Source organism: Vidua chalybeata, chromosome 18 (assembly GCF_026979565.1).
Source record: "Vidua chalybeata isolate OUT-0048 chromosome 18, bVidCha1 merged haplotype, whole genome shotgun sequence".
Classification (NCBI taxonomy): domain Eukaryota; kingdom Metazoa; phylum Chordata; class Aves; order Passeriformes; family Viduidae; genus Vidua; species Vidua chalybeata.
This window is the reverse complement of record NC_071547.1, coordinates 4,597,605-4,613,156: the sequence shown is the minus strand read 5'-3', so window position 1 is coordinate 4,613,156 and position 15,552 is coordinate 4,597,605. Positions and strand designations below refer to the sequence as shown.

At 54.5% G+C, this 15,552-nt stretch overlaps 1 protein-coding gene across 3 annotated transcripts in view; it reads right to left on the bottom strand.

Moving 5' to 3' along the window:
- The window catches only part of SGSM1 (small G protein signaling modulator 1), a 36,065-nt gene extending 24,183 nt beyond the window's left edge, over positions 1 to 11,882 (bottom strand). For all 3 annotated transcript variants that reach the window (XM_053959770.1, XM_053959771.1, XM_053959772.1), the window contains exons 1-3: positions 11,855 to 11,882; positions 11,717 to 11,760; positions 1,974 to 2,049 (exon numbers count right to left, since the gene is read on the bottom strand). In XM_053959770.1, the coding sequence (XP_053815745.1) occupies positions 1,974 to 2,049; positions 11,717 to 11,760; positions 11,855 to 11,873 (139 nt within the window). In that variant the 5' untranslated portion in view covers positions 11,874 to 11,882. The remainder of the gene's footprint in view (positions 1 to 1,973; positions 2,050 to 11,716; positions 11,761 to 11,854) is intronic.
- Between the last annotated feature and the right edge of the window lie 3,670 nt (positions 11,883 to 15,552).

The following is a 15,552-nucleotide window of genomic DNA, read 5'->3' as shown; positions in this document are numbered from 1 at the left end:
CCTGAGCTCGGTGCTGAGCAGCAGCATCCGAGGGGGGACGAGACACGGCCTGTGCTGGCAGAGCAACAAGAGATTTGGGCCAGCCCAGCCCTGCTGAGCCCCAGCAGCCAGGCAGAGCCACTGCATGGACATCTGGCTTTGAAAGCAGGCCCTGCACAAGCCCTCCCAAAGCCCAGAGGGCTTCAGCTGCTGGAGGATTATGTGCAGCTGCAAATAAAATAAAACCCAAACTGCTCCATGGCTTTGCCAGAAAAGCCAGCATCTCCCTCATTTGTCCTATGCTCCACAGCTGAAATACAAGTTGCAAACAGCCTCACCTGCCTGGGACTGCACCCAGGGGTGCCCATTTGGAGTGCCCAGCTCAGGCTGGTGCTGAAAGCTCCAGTACCCACAGGGGGTGAGCAGCCAGGGCTGCTCCTGCCCATCTGCACTCCCAAAAAGTGAGCTCCCAGTGCCACCAGTTCCATTCCAAATTCCCAAAAGGAGCACTGGTGCTCTCACTGTGCTCAGGTCACCGGCAGCACATCCCAGCTCCTGCCAGGCAGGGAGAAATCTCAACTCCTGCCAGGCCTCTGGCACAGAGCACCAAGACAGAGCTGTCAGCAGCATCTGTTCCCAATGCCAGATCTGAACCTGTGCTAAACACCTCTCCTGCTGGCCAACTATAGGGAAACATGCAGCTTCCACAGGAAAAACCCTCCCAGTGCTCTACTAAATCCAGGGGTGATGGCAGGGTTTTTAAATCGGACGAGTTTTGGAGCTCAGTTGTGTCACCACTGCAAAGAGATTCTCCTCATCCCTCAGGATAAACCTTACAGCAGAGCCAGGACACACAGGATGTCATCTACAGCAGATGCACATGGTGCAGGGGCCCTGCTCAGCTACACCCAGGTAAGAGGAGCTTTGATTCCTGGCAAAAGACCGAAGATATTCCTGAGCTCTGACGTGATCCAAACCCCTCGGGCTGAGAAGCCTTGGCTGACGTGGACACCAAACCCTGAGCTCCCCCATCAGCCTCTCAGGGCAGCCTGGATGTGACAGATGCCAGCTCGTGTTTGTCTGCTCCAAACCCCCCCTCACAGCACCAGGGGGGCTGCTGCCCTTCCCTGCCAGACCCCTGCCTCCATCCCGAGGGGTTTGCGCTGCGCCGGCTGCGCAGAGGGCTCCGTGAGGAGGGCTCTGCTGGGAAAGCAGCTCTCTCCAGGGAAAAGGGCAGCTCTGGCAGACAGAGCCAGGCTTGCAGCACGCTCTGCTTAGCAGGGAAAGAGGTTATTTATAAGCTCACCCAGCTCCTGGAGAGCCACGGCACTGGGGAAGGTGAAGGAAGCATTCCAGTGAGAGGAACAGCAGATGGAGCAGGAGGGGAACACCAGGAAGCAGGGAAATGCAGCAGCATCTTAAGAGGCCAGAAGGAACCAAGGAGCCCTTCGTGCCTGGATGCCTCAGCCCCCTGTCACAGGAGCCTATAAATAATCCTAGCTTGAGAAGCCTCGTGCTGCACAGAAAAGCAGGGAATGAGTCACACCTGGAAGTCTGCTCTGCTCTTTCGACCCCACGCAGGGGCCATGGGCTGGGAACAGGCTCCTGGGTGTCTTTGATGTGAGGGCCCAGCAGAAAGGAGAAAGCCCAGCCTCCTTTCCATAAACTCCTATTCCAGAAAAGATTTGGACTTGACAGACTTTCAGTTGGATCAATTCTCAAGGGAATTTAAAAATAAAGTATTGTTTCTAGTCCTTCCTCAATGGCTGCACACACTGCCAGCATCCCTCCCTCTTTTGACACATCCCTGTATATTTGAAGCACAAAGACCTCAGGGACTCTGACCTCTGCCAGAACAATCCATCCTCTGGCACTCCCCATTTCCCCAGCCCAAGGTCCTGGATTGTGGATTCCAGGTTCCCAGGAATGGCACAGCCCAGGCAGGGGATGCACAGCACCAAAATCCCCAGTCCAGGCCAGCATGGGAGACTCACCACAAAAGGAGATGATGTGGCTGCTGTCCTCATGCACAAACTTCCTCGTCACAGCCTCCTCCATGATCTGCTTCACCTGCAGGAAGGGAAGAGGCAGTTAGGGAAAAAATGGAATTTCAGACATGGACCTGCGGTGGGGTGAGTGCACAGGAACCTCCTCTGCTCCCAGGTTTTCCCAATGGCACAGGAGATCTCATGGAGGATTGATGCAGCTGAGCATCACCAGCTACTTCAAAAAGGTATAAAAAAAGGGTTGTTTCATTTCTGAGAAACTTCACAGTAGGGAAACAATGAGCTGAGGATTAACTGAGGGAACTGAGCATCACTTAGATAAAAATCATCTAATAAAGGTACCCAAATTTCATAGTTAAGGTTTTTACAGCATTGTTCTGTTCTCTCATTTTGTTTGACAAATTTCCTGTGACACAGCTGTCCCAAATGACTGCAACTCTCCATCAACGCCTAATTCAGCGATCACCTGGCACCAGCTGTGCCCAGGAATTCCATTTGCACAGCAGTGCCAGCAGCTCTGCCCTCCCTGACTCACAACTGGCACTCAGCTGACCCAGAGGAAGCTGTCACTTAGTGCTCCTCAGGGGCACGATTAGGGGACAAAAACAAACAGGACCGCACACAAACTAGGAGGGTAATTGTTGCAGGGAGCAGACAGGAGGTCAGACCCAGCAGGTCGGGTCTGGCAGCAGAGTGGTGACTTCCATCCCCAGCTGTCACTCTCCCTAATCCTGCTGCAAGCAGCCAAAGCCCAGCTGAATCTTTGCTCCTTAAACATTCAGTTCCCAACCACTTTTCCTTTCAAGCACAGCTGCCAGCATGCCTGGATCTCATCTCCCAGTGCCTCTGTAACATCTTGGTTTTGGAAAACACAGGGGAAAGTGTTGCCAGCACAGAGCTGAGGGTGTGAAGGAAGCTCTGCTTAGCAAGGTGTTCTCCCTGAGGGCACAGGGAGAAGGAAAATACAGCAGGTCAAGACTTGGCCAAGCAAACCTTGGCACGAATGAGAGACCTTTAATGGCACCATTTGGGGAATTAAACTCCTCTGCAAGGTATAATCAAGGTCAGTTATGAACGGCTGACAGCTCCATAAAGGAAATCCTGAGTATGGATTAAGAGCGGAGTGCTCTCTGAGCCAAGAGCTGCTCTGTCAGAGCCATCAGGTGAGATCCCAGCCCTGCTCAGTGACTGACAGAGCCCTGAGACTTCCCTGGATGCCAGCAGCTGGGATGAGCTGGTACTGAGTCAGGAAGTCACAGCAAGGAACGTCACTGAGTTGTGGAACTCGGGACTCGGAGCGCTGGGAAATTCCTCACGGTCCAGCTCCTGCACCTTCCACATCTCCCACATCCCAGCCCTGTGCTCAGAGCAGTGACTCCACCTGCAGGAGCACCCCAGGGACCAGGATAAAGCGCCATCTTCCACCTCAGTGCTTTATTGTGTCCTAAAACTGCAGCTGTCCCTGGTCAGGGCACCTCCCACCTGCAGCTTCCCCCTTGTCCCACGCTGGGCACCGGGGAGGGGGCAGCTGCAATCCTCACTGAGAGCTCCTTGCTCCAGCACCATTTTATTTTACACTTCAGCGACAGAAACAGGGACAGAGCAAGAGGAGAGGAGCCTCTGTCTCCCACACATCCCCCCAGCCTTGGCTGCAGGGGTGGATCAGGGATGGGGAGCAGCACACACCTCGTGCCCACCAGCTGCCATGTGCTGCCCAGAGCTGCCCCTTTTCCTCCACCAGAGATATTCTGGCATCCTGCCCAGCCCAGGAGCCATCCCTGACCACCCCTGCCAGGGAGGTTCACGTCTTGGGGCCCTCAGGGATTCCATGAAGTTTGGCTGAGCCACCCTTGTCCAGATGGCTCCTGACCCTCACCCAGGCAGGCTGAGCTTCCTCTGTCAGCACACATTCACACATCCAACTGATCTCCCAGAAAATGACCACACACAGAAATTACATGTACACTCATGACAGCACTGGTGGTATGAGGATTTTACCCCACCACCACCACAAAATACACCTGAAAAATCAGCGTGCAGAGTTATGTCTTTACCAGCTTCTGATTCAATCAGGAAATATTCCAATATAAGCAGTATATTCAAAATATTTGTTTGAAATTTCAGTTCGTTGACACGATGCCTGCAGTGCCTCAGGCCACAGGGCCTTCCCCAGGGCAGTGACCATCTGTCTGTCCAGGGCCTGGGGACCATCCAGGACAGCAGGACCCGGCTCTGAGTGGGCATTTCAGTGCCAACACTGCACACACCACCTGCATGCTCGAGGCACAAACGAAACACCTTCCAAGAGACACAGTTTAGTGGAAAATTACTCATTAAAAGTAAAAAAAAAAAAAAAAAAAAACAAACAAGCAAAAAAATTGCACTGCGTTGAATGAGGTTGTAACACTAAAAATAAATCAAGTCTAAAATAAATCAAGTCTAAAGGACTGGAAGTGGAAAGGGCAACAAGGGCACTCACCTGGTGTGTGACAAACACAAACAGCAGCCCCAGCAGGGAGAGGCCAGACAGACATGGCCTCATAACACACAACAAGGGATATCCTGGAATCCTGGAATGGTTTGGGTGGGAAAGGACCTTCAAGCTCATCCCATTCCACCCCCCTGCAGTGCAGGGACAGCTTCCACCAGCCCAGGCTGCTCCGAGCCCCGTCCAACCTGGCCTTGGCACTTCCAGAGAACAGAATCAACACTTGCAGGGAATGGAGCCAAGAGATCCCAACTTTCTCTACGTACCAAGAAAGTTTCCCAACAAAAGCACCTTACATTTGCCCCAACAGACACAGCTGGCATCTGTAGGACAGCTCAGAGCCAGAGAACCCCAAAATTCCTGACAGATCTCCCGTGCTGTTGTCCCAAAGGACTCTCCCACTGGGAGCAGGCTCCCCACAGCCAGCTGGGACCACCAGGAGCACAGCTGGGATCTGCCAGGGGATTTGTGACACCCCTTGGCTCCCTCCACAGAGAAGACTTGAACAGCCTCTGAATGTGCTGCATTTTGATGCTAATTCTCAGATTGTAGCCAGAACAATCCCAACAGATGAAGCTGCCCACTCTGGATCTCATGCCAGCCTAGGGAAATGAGATGTTTGCTCTCCTTTTATTAGAAAGGAAATTAAAACAGCAACTAATAATTCAGCTGTAGGTAAACTCGAGAGGAATATCATCAAGTATTCCACAACAGCACAAACAGTCCCCCTGGCTCCAGCTGGGAGCACAGGACAAGTCCCCCTGGAAATCAAACCCTCACGTGTCCAGGGAGGGATGAAGGATGAAGGCTTAGACCTCTCTGCTACAAAATTCCCAGGGATATGCACCATCCAAAGTCCAGCTTTGCTGTCACCCAACCCTGCTGTCATTTACACTGCTGGAACAAGCCAAACATTATCACAGCCACAGCCACCACCGAGGTGCAGGGACCAGGAGCACACCAAGAACTGCAGGTTTAATTAGTCCAGGGCAATATTGACTCACAACTGGTTCTACCTGGTCAGATTTTTCCCTATAGAACCTGTACTCTGGATCATTTGCAGTCTCTTTTCCTGCCCCTTGCAAAGCCTTTCACTGGTTATGAAGGCATTTCTGTGGATGCACAGCACCTCCTGTCTATTTGGCCATGCTCATAACTCTGTGAAATTGTTTACAGCCAGCCAGATGCAAACAGAGTCCCCAGGGAGATCCTTTTCCCAGTCCTGTTCCAGGGTCGAGCTCGCTCACGTTGCCAAGGCTGAGGGCAGCTGTGGGGATGCTCCTGGCCACCAGATCCAGGAATGGGCCTGGTTGCCATAATCCAGCACCAAAAAACACCAGGATGAGCAAAACATGTGGCACAGCAGCCCCACACTGGAGCCGAAGCAGTGGGAGAGCATCCCAAGCCAAACCCAAAGGATTTACAGCTAAAAATAGAGATGAGGATGGAGATGGGGGTGTCTCCTGCTCCTTCTGAACATCCACCTGTACACAGGCTGTCAGATCAGGTGGGTGAGATGCTGCAGGACCAGAGCCAGGAAGCTGCACTGCCTATGCCCCCTCAGAACCATGGAATTCATCAGGGAATCATGGAATTGTTTAGGTTGGAACAGACCTCCAAGATAATTGAGCCCAATCATTCACCCAGCACTTCCAGGTTCACTGTTCCTGTTCAATCCACCTGGCCCAGGATAACCATCAAGCCCTCCAAAGCCATCAAACAAACAGCAAAAAAAAAAAAACCAAAACCACCCAATCCATTGATGAAAGAGGCTTTAAACTTGATTTGCTTTTGCACATTTGCTTTTCAAATTATTTTCCAAGCTGGAGCTTTCTCATTCTCATCAGCGTTCTCATCACTGCTTTGATTATGTGTTTGAAGTTAATTCTTGCACTTAAAAAAAAAAAAAAAAAATCCCATTTTCCTTTTCAGTTTTGGTGCAACGAGTGCATGTGGGCATTCCCTGCTGTAGTCTGAGCTCTCCTGCAATTTTTTTTCTCCCAGCCAAGGTCTCTTTCCATGAAAAAGCTCCCCAGGAAGCAGCGCCCCATGCTCCATGGAGCACTGCAGCACTGTCACTTCTCAGGTGCTACAGAATGCTGAAGGATCACTGAGATGCAACATCAGGACATCCCCAGGCAGGGCTGCATTTGCAAGGACAAACAGCCTCCCCTGCACTGCAGTGGGATATTTCCCAGCAGGAATGGAAGCCTGGTTTTGCTGGATGTACCAAAGGTGTCCACGGCAAAGAAAGTGCAGAATCTCTGCTCAGCTCCAGGGCACAAAGACATTTTTCCAAACCCCAAGTCCTTCTGGTGCCCACAGGAGTCTCTGTGTGCAGGGAATGCTGGATGGAAATCCTGGGATATTTCACCACATTGCCCATGCTGGAGCTAAAGCAGAAACTTCTCAGACTGAAACCTCTCACCAACCAGATTTATCTTCTCATTTGAAAATGAAATGTCTGCCTGTTGCCTGCCTTGTTGCTACAACGCCCTTTTTTAGCAGCCTTGTTGATAAAATTCACATTTTCAAACGCCGTGCTGCAGGATTTCCTGTTTCTCCTGCCTTCCTCATCTCTCCAGCAGCAAACACCCTGATGATCCCAAAATCAGGTGCCAGACACACTGCTCAGCACCACCACCAGCTGCAGCCACGCTCTGCCACTTCTCCAAGAGTTCACTGGCTGGCCATTAAAATAAAAATCCCAATTAATTGTGCTGGCATCGGTTAAAACACCCCCAGCTGCAGGGCACAGGCACCATTTACACCCAGAGACATTTTGGTGGCCCCTGGCACGAGGGGACAGCACAGGGACAGCTCTGATGGCACCAGGCACTTGCCTTGAAAGCCATTTGGCAGCTCCCTATTCTTGCTGCCTCGGAAACATCGATCACCCTCCAGCCCACTGAGACCTCTGGCTTTTCTAAAAGTCTGATTTAATTATTTATGACCACTTGCTGAATAAAATATGGCACCTCCTGCAGCTGAGGGATCCTCCACGTGACACACAGGAGGGAATTCCAGGCCAGCCCTTCCCCAGGAACCACCTGTGCTCACAGCTGGGGACTGGGGTGAGGCTCCTTGGGGGATAAGGGAGGAGAAGAACTCTGAATAGTTGTGCAGTTTGCTGGAAAATGAATTTAAAATATATTAATGGAAGGATCCATAATGCAACATTGCAGCCTGGGGGACACAGGGGTGATCCCAGCCGCGTGTGTTTGCTGAGAGCGTTTTGCAGCAGACTTTCTTCACAGAGCATCAACTTTTGGCCAAAAATCCCTGCTTACAACACTAATTTAAGCTGCCTGAGATCACGTTATAGCTGGTTCTATTCCTGTTGTGCTTGTCAAAGGCACATTTCCACGCCATCTGTGGGCACTGCTCGCTGTAAATGCTCACTACAGACATTTAAGGAAACATTTATGGCAAACTTTAGTAATTTCTGTGTTTCCAGCACACCCAGCCTCCAAGCTGGGCTCTGTTCTCACCACATCCCAGAGCTTTTCCCAGGTAGTGAAGTCACCCTGATGAGTCTTTTGGATTCACTGAAACACGGCAAAGGATGATGCTGGAACCAAGGGCAACTTCCAGCTCCAAATTGCCCTGAAGTCCCGAATCTGAGCAAAGCCAGGTATTTCCATGGCAACAGCCAGGATGCAGGGCGGGAGGAGGGCAGGATAACTTGGCAGCAGAGGACAGAGGGTCCCCTGGCCCAGGCAGGGTGTGAGGAAGGGAGAAAGCAGCACAAAACCTGCTCTGGGGATGAAGGCTCAAGCCTGGGGTTTCTGCAGCACGAGAGCTCTTGTGCAAAGCCCTGCTTTTATCTTTGAAAGGAGAGGAAGTGGTCCCCAGTGATCAGTGCTGCTCTTCAGGGCAGATCGATGCAGGCAATCGAGAAATGCTGCATTAAGGGCCCTCTGTTCCCTCCTGGTACAGAAATATCTGAAAAAGGCTGCCCTGGGTGCTTGAGAGACATCAGAGGGTCCCTCTGCCAACAGCAGCTTTCATTACCAACCTGCAGCTCATCATCCTCATCCTTATCTTGCCTGAGCACTTTTAACAGCTACACAAAGGCCTTTTCCCTTTTTTTTTTTTTTTTAAATAAACTGGCCTTGAGAACACTTAAAGCTCTCAACATTAATTTTTCAAATCCTAGTAACATTAAATTAATTTACAATTTTCTACCCATCCAGAATGAAATAGCTGGCACTGATGCCTGCAATCTGATATTTTGGAATAGCAGGCACACAGAAAAACAAACCCAAGCTGCAAAACCATTGGTCTTACCAGTCATTTGTGTTATTTAGCAACAAACCAGGCAACGTGGCTGCAAAGCAGGGGCTTCTCTGAAAGGGTGGGAGGAAGAGACTGACTGCTGTTCCTGTGACACATGATGAAGGAATTAGTCAACAGCTACACAGTGACAACCATTCCAGCTACTGAAAAATAAACAATATATCTGGCAGAAGACAAGCAGGCTGTGGTCAACCCCAACATTTGAAAGAATTCGAAGAACAGGCAGCAAAATGTTCAATCCAGGTTCAACAGTAAAGATGAGTAAAGACTCAGAGCTGCTTCCTGAGTGGCAAGTTAAACATAAACTAAGTTTTTGCAGAAGAAAGACCCAGATGACTGTTTGCTCTCACACACCACTCAGCTCACATTCCAGGGACACGTGTGCAGGTGGGATTGCACAGGTAACACCTGCTTCCCTTCCTCTGTGCCATGCAGCTGCCTGGAGGGAGCTGAAAACAGACCTCAGGACTTGCCTCTATGCAAAACAAAACTTGTAAAAGGAGGAGAATATTTCTAGTTACAAGGGGAATTATTTCCTAGTTGAAAACCCACATCCCTCCAAACCTGGGTATTGCTGGGTCAGTAAAAAAAAAAAAACTCTTTTCATCTGATAAAAGCTCTAAAAAAAATCAGAGAATGTTGGCCATGCTGCTTATCCTGCATAACAGGACACAGGATGCCTCACAAAGTCAGACTTCACTCCTTCCCTTGCAGCCTGCTGACAAACAGTCAATTTTCAGCTTCCAGGGTTAGTTTGATTTAGTGTGGCCATATGGGGTTGGGGGGTAGGAAGAAGATGGTGACAGATAACACAGCTCATCTCAACCTGCACATCCACTGCAGCACAGGACTTCTCCAGAGCCCAATGCCTTAACCATGGCAACAGCCAAATACTGAGGGCTGCTCAGTGCCCTGGCTAATTCCAGTTTATTGTTTCTGTCCCTGCTCGGATCAGACCTTCTTCCCAGTGTTTGTCTTCGTCAGTTATGGCCCTGGGGTGACAGACGTGGCACAGCTCCCCAAGGACAGCCCTGCCTGTCCCTGTTCTCAGCTGGGCTCGCCTGCACTGAGGGCCCTGGCTGGAGCAAAACCAGGCGTGGCCTCGTGAAATGAGAATAATACAGGTTTGGGAAAGGTTACAATTCTGAGAGTGGGGGGGGAAAAAACCCCAAATTTCTGCAACTGGCCCTTTCTACTGCTCCTTGGAGTCTGCACAAGCTCCTGACTTAACCTGAGGTCAGCCTAGAAGAGGAAGAAAAACCAAAAGCATGAGCAGAGAGCAACAGGCACAAGAATGCCCCACCTGCTCCTGGTTTCAGGGATGGTGCTGAATAATTAACTCCATAACCTACAGGATCATGTTTCCCCAGGTTTTTCATTCCTGCCAGAGCAAAGCCCAGGTGGAGAGCACAGGTCTTCCATGGAATTCCCCCACCCACAGCCCCCATCGCTGGACCCAGCCCCTGTCCAAGCTCAGCACTTCCAGCAGGAGTGGAAGGGCAAGTGGAAGGCAAATCCCAAGGGAATGGCAACCACCTGGTACCTGCGGGGAGCCCACACCCACACCAACATCCTGAGCAATGGGATCACCAGGAAAAAGCCTCTGCTCTGTGTCAGCACCAAGGGGCTGCTGGAGAGAGCCCGGAGTGTGTCAAACACCCAGCTCACAGCACCGTGGTGGCACTTCACAGGGCAGGAGGGCTTTCCCCACACACCCCTCCCTCCCTCCCTCAGGCTTTACCCACATTCACCAAACCCACATTATCTCCCCCAAAGCCAGCAGAAGGGCCGGAACCAGCCCCAGCTCTGCCCCCTGAGGTACCAGCTCCACTTTCCCCTGGGAGCCAGCAAAGCCGGGCACTGAAGGCCAGCACAGGAGAGGCTCTGGGGGATGCCAGGAGCAGCCCTGGCTCCCACCCTGCAGCAGCTGCCTCTGCACTCAGGAGCTGCCACAGACAGTAATAATGAGATGGCAGCTCTATCCACAAACGCTAAATAAATGTCATACCCTTTTCCTGGTTTAATAGCCGTTGCTGAGGCAACCGGTGGTATTCCTTAGCACCACACCCGGCACAGGATTAAAGGTGGGACGTGGTCTGGATGGGCAGCGCTGTCACCCTCCCCAGACCCACCACCCACGGCTCTGCTTCTCCCGACTCCAAGCAGTGTCTTCCACTCCCCGGGAGCCTGTAAACCCGAGAGCGAGATGCCCGTAACAGCAGGAACAAAACACCACACACCTCCCCCCCTCCGGCATCCCGGGAGGTGACCTGCGGGGACAGAGCGTGGGCAGGACATGACAACCGCTGCCGGTGACCCTGCGCTCCAGCACCGGGCAGGACGCGGCTCCGTGCCTCGATGGACCGTCGGCTCAGGTGTGACACGCGGCATAAACACGGAGCTCCAGGCAGCTCAGCATAAAACAACGCACAAACTAATAGAGTTAACGATGCCCGAGAAGGGGGAGCACGGCGAGATGCGGAACGCCATCACCCAGCACCGGGCACACACATTTGGGGCCCCCCTTTTCCCGGCCGGGGCCCCCAGCAGCCGCTGCCCCCCGCCCTGCCAAAGGAGCGCCGTGCTGCGGGAGGGCTCGTCCCATCCCCGCTCCCAAGGGAAGGATGCAGCACCGGGAGTCGCCCCTTTTCCCTGCGGAAAATCCCAAGTTGTGGCGTGCTCTGCCCGCAGCCAAAGGCGATTTTCCAAGGATGCCGGGCACTGGCGCTGCAGGGATGCTTCTCCGCCCCCCGGGACCCGCAACCGCGCCAGGGTGGGCTCTCGGCCCCACTCCGGGCTGGTTTTTGGGGGGCTCTGAACCCCGCGGCAGCAGCAGCAGCGGAGCCAGCGGATGCCGCGGGCGGGCCCGGGGCTCCCCCCGGGCAGGAGCCGCCGCTCCCCGCGGGCACCGGGCCGGGGCTGCTCCCGGGGGTCCCGCACCCACCTCCTTCTTGACGGTGCGCAGCAGCCGCTGCCGGGTCTCCGCCTCTGCGGGGAGAAACGAGGAGAAGAGACCCGTTAGTGCGGCCCTGCCCCGCCACCCCCGGTGCCGGTCCCCGGTCGCGGTCCCCGCCCGCCGTACCCGCCGGGGCCGCCGCCATGGCCGCGCTCGCTCCGCAGCGCCCGCAGACTGCCGGGCACCGGGCCGGGCCCGCCGGGCCGCACCGCCCCCCGCCCCGCCGGGGAGGGGCCGCCGCCGCCGCCAATCCGCGACCGGCACCGGCACCGGCACCCCGGTACTCGCGGCTCCGGTACCCCCGGCACCGGCATCCACGGTACTCCCGGCATCCGCAGCCCCGGCTCGCCCCGTAGCCCCGACACCCCCGGCACCGACGGCAGCCCCGGTATCCCCGGCAGCGCCCCGAGAGGCGACCGGGTCCGGGCCGGTGCTCTCGCCCGGGTCTCAGCCGGGATCGGTCCCATGGTGCGGTCGCAGCCGTCCCCCAGCTCCCGGTGTCGCCACCAGCCCCCCAAGAGCTGACTCCCGTTATCCCAGCCAGGCTCCCGCACCCCCGGCCCAGCCCCCAGGTGCCCGGGGACGGCGGCGGCGGGGCTGGGTGACACGGGGCGGGGAGAGCCCTGGGGGTGTCCCCGCACATGGGGACGGCTGGGGCAGTGTCCGGCCTCGGACAGGGCGTTCCTCGCAGGGGTGAAACAACCACGTCCTTTCAGGCGTGAGCCATCCAGGCCCGCTCCGGCGAGCTCCAGCACAGCGGGAAGGCGACAACGACCAGAGAGACCCCCAACGCCTCCTCTCAAAATCACACCATCACAGCCCCTCGGAGAGTGCCCTGCCTGCAGCTCCATTACCATCTCTTCTGTTTTCCCCTTCCCTGGTTTACTGTTCCAGGACATTTCCATAGAAACAGCATCCTGGCTCCTCCGCAGTCCAGTTTCCAATAACTACAAACCGCGGTGGTGCCAGGGCAGCGAGGCCACCGGCACGGCCCCGCCTGGCCCCGCTGCCAGCGGCACTCAGTCCCGCCATGGACGGCAGGGACACGGCCGCACCCCCGCCAGCCCCCCTGGCTGACCCCAGGGCTGGGCTGCATCCTCTGCCTCGGAGCTTTTCCTCCGTGCTCCTCCTCGGTGGCCCTGGTGACAGCAGGGACCATCATCGCAATGGATCCCTCCACTGGCCAGGCTGGCAGGAGAGCAGGAGGGAGCTCTGGCCTCGGGATTCATCCGAATTCGGTCCCTTCTGTAACTTCCAGGGGCCAGGAGGAAGCCTGGGCCATACCCGCATTTCCGTGTACTCTGTTTGCTTTTCGCTCTTTATTTGCTTTTTAAATACCCGTTTAACACAAATGTAACTCGGGGGAATGTGATTGCCAGACCAGATGGGGCCCCGAACTTTGGGAGAAAATCGTCTGAAAGAAGCACAGGGACAAGCTCCCCCCAAGCCTTGCTGGTTCCTTTTCCTTAGAAAATTCTGCCTCTCCCCGGATTAAAGCCAGGTGGGAGACGATTGGCCCCTGTTTTCTGGAGCTTGGAGAGCTTAAATGAGAGCACGTTGATCTATACTTAATGTGATTAAGTTACATCTCTGAGTATCATGCTAATTAAATTAAACTTCCCACTGCTGCCTCTGAGGCTTAAACAGGATAGCTGTTTTAAGACCACAATTCACTCCCCTGCACTTTCCTGCACGGATGAGCAGGTGGGATAAAAGCATTCTGCTGATCAAGCCATCATGGTGTTTAGAAACAACTTCTAAAGCAAATGATATTCAAATTTAAATCTGATTTGAGTTGGATTTAAACTCTGAAGTTTCAGTCTGAATTTATTTGTGCTTTGAATAAGGAAAATAACAGGGAAAAAGCAGAAGTAAATGGCTGAGACAGCGCACAGACTGTCTGACCATGATGTCTCAGGTGTAGAAACAGGATATCGGGAAGGAATTCCTCCCTGTGAGTGCTGAGGCCCTGGCACAGAGTGCCCAGAGAAACTGTGGCTGCCCCTGGATCCCTGGGAGTGCCCAAGCCAGGCTGGGTGGGGCTTGGAGCAACCCGGGACAGTGGAAAGTGCCCCTGCCCATGGCAGGGGGTGGCACTGGCTGATCTTTAAGGACCCTTCCAACCCAAACCATTCCATGATGTCCCCAAGACACCTCTCCCCCTGCCTTCCTCCCATCTCCAGCAGCTCTTTCCACCTTGCAGCTTCTGAAAACACGTGGAGATTTCAAAGCTCTCCCGTGATCGATTTGACAGCGCGGCCCTGCCCCGCTGCCGGGGGAGCCGCAGCCGCATGAGCGGCACAGGGAGAGGGGGCAGCGGGACGGGAGCACCGGGAGCATTCACGGCTCATTGCCCAGCGAGCCCGGGGGGGTCTGTCAGGGATGGAGGTACTGAACCGACGGCTCGGCTCAGCCCTGGGCTGGAGCGGGGCATCCGCCGTGCCCCGCTCCGTGCCTGAGCACAGCGAGCTCCCAGACAGCAGCGTGCGCATCCCGGCGCTGCAAACCCTGCACGGCTCCGGCTGGGAGCGGCTGTGGGAATAGCTCCGGCCATGGACGTTCCTGCAGGCCCAGCTCTGCCTCTCCTGGGGCACACCCTCTGGGTGTGATTTAAGAGCCCGGTGTGAGGGAAACAAGAGACTCTTCAGGAGAGAAAGGAGCTTAGTTTGAAACGGACACCAGAGTTTGAACAGCCGCTACTTCACTCCGGGAAAGGGGTCCCTGTCCAGTGCTCGAGGGATGCTGGGGGCTGTCCCTGCTTCCCGCAGACCCCACAGACCCCTGAGACACCTGGCCGTGCCTGAGCCCATCTGCTGAGCCCTCCTGAGCAAGGGCAGGACATGGACACAGAGAGGTCTCCCATTTGTCCCATCGAGCATCCCACGTAAACCACCCAGAGAAAAGAAGGGCCAGCAGCAGAGAAAGAGTTTGTTCTCTATTCTCTATTCTCTATTCTCTATTCTCTATTCTCTACTATTTTTCACAGTTGTTGGGGCAGCAGCTGCCTCAGTTCTGTTATTCACCCCTCGAGATGATCTTTGGTCAGGGGGTTAAACCCTGCTCCCCCGGCACGCTCCGCAGGCAGCGGGGATTCCTCCCCTTCATCCCAAAACCGGGACAAGGGCGGCCCCACTGGCAGCCCCCACAGCCTCTGCTCTCATCTCCACCCCCGCGCTGAAGGGTTGGGATGCACAGCTCTGGAAAGTGCCAGGAGGGAAACAAATCCCCTACAAACCACAGCAGATTAACTCTCCCTCACCTGTGTGCTGGGGCTGGGCTCAGGGGGAGCCACACCAGGTTTAGGAGCAGGGGATGATGGAGGGGCTGTGCTGGGACCCCCCAACCTCTGCTCGCTCCCCCCCACCCCGGGGACCACCCTGAGCCCCCCCCCCAACCCCTTTTTGGGGAACATCCTCGTGGCACCACATAATCCCACCAGCAGAAAACTGCTGCATTTCACAGGAGAGGTGTTCAAATAACAATTATTTCATCTTAAAGCCACAATAATTTCAGGTTCCACAGTGGAGAGGGAGAAGGTGGAGTGCAGCCCACCCTGTGGAGGGACTGACAGGACTGGACCCACTTTTAGGCTTTTCCAACCGAAGCAATTCCATGATTCTGTGATTCCATTCTATGACAGCCAAAGCAGCCAGGGCCAGACATAAACAAAACAAAACAAAAATTTAAATGTGCTTTTAACTGGAGGTTTCTAACGGGTCCCTGTGTGTGTGCCTGAGGGATTAACAGTGTCCAGAGGCTTCCCGTGCCGGGCAGCTGCGTCACGTTGTCACAGCAACCCGCTCGCCATGGCCCTGGAGCCGCAG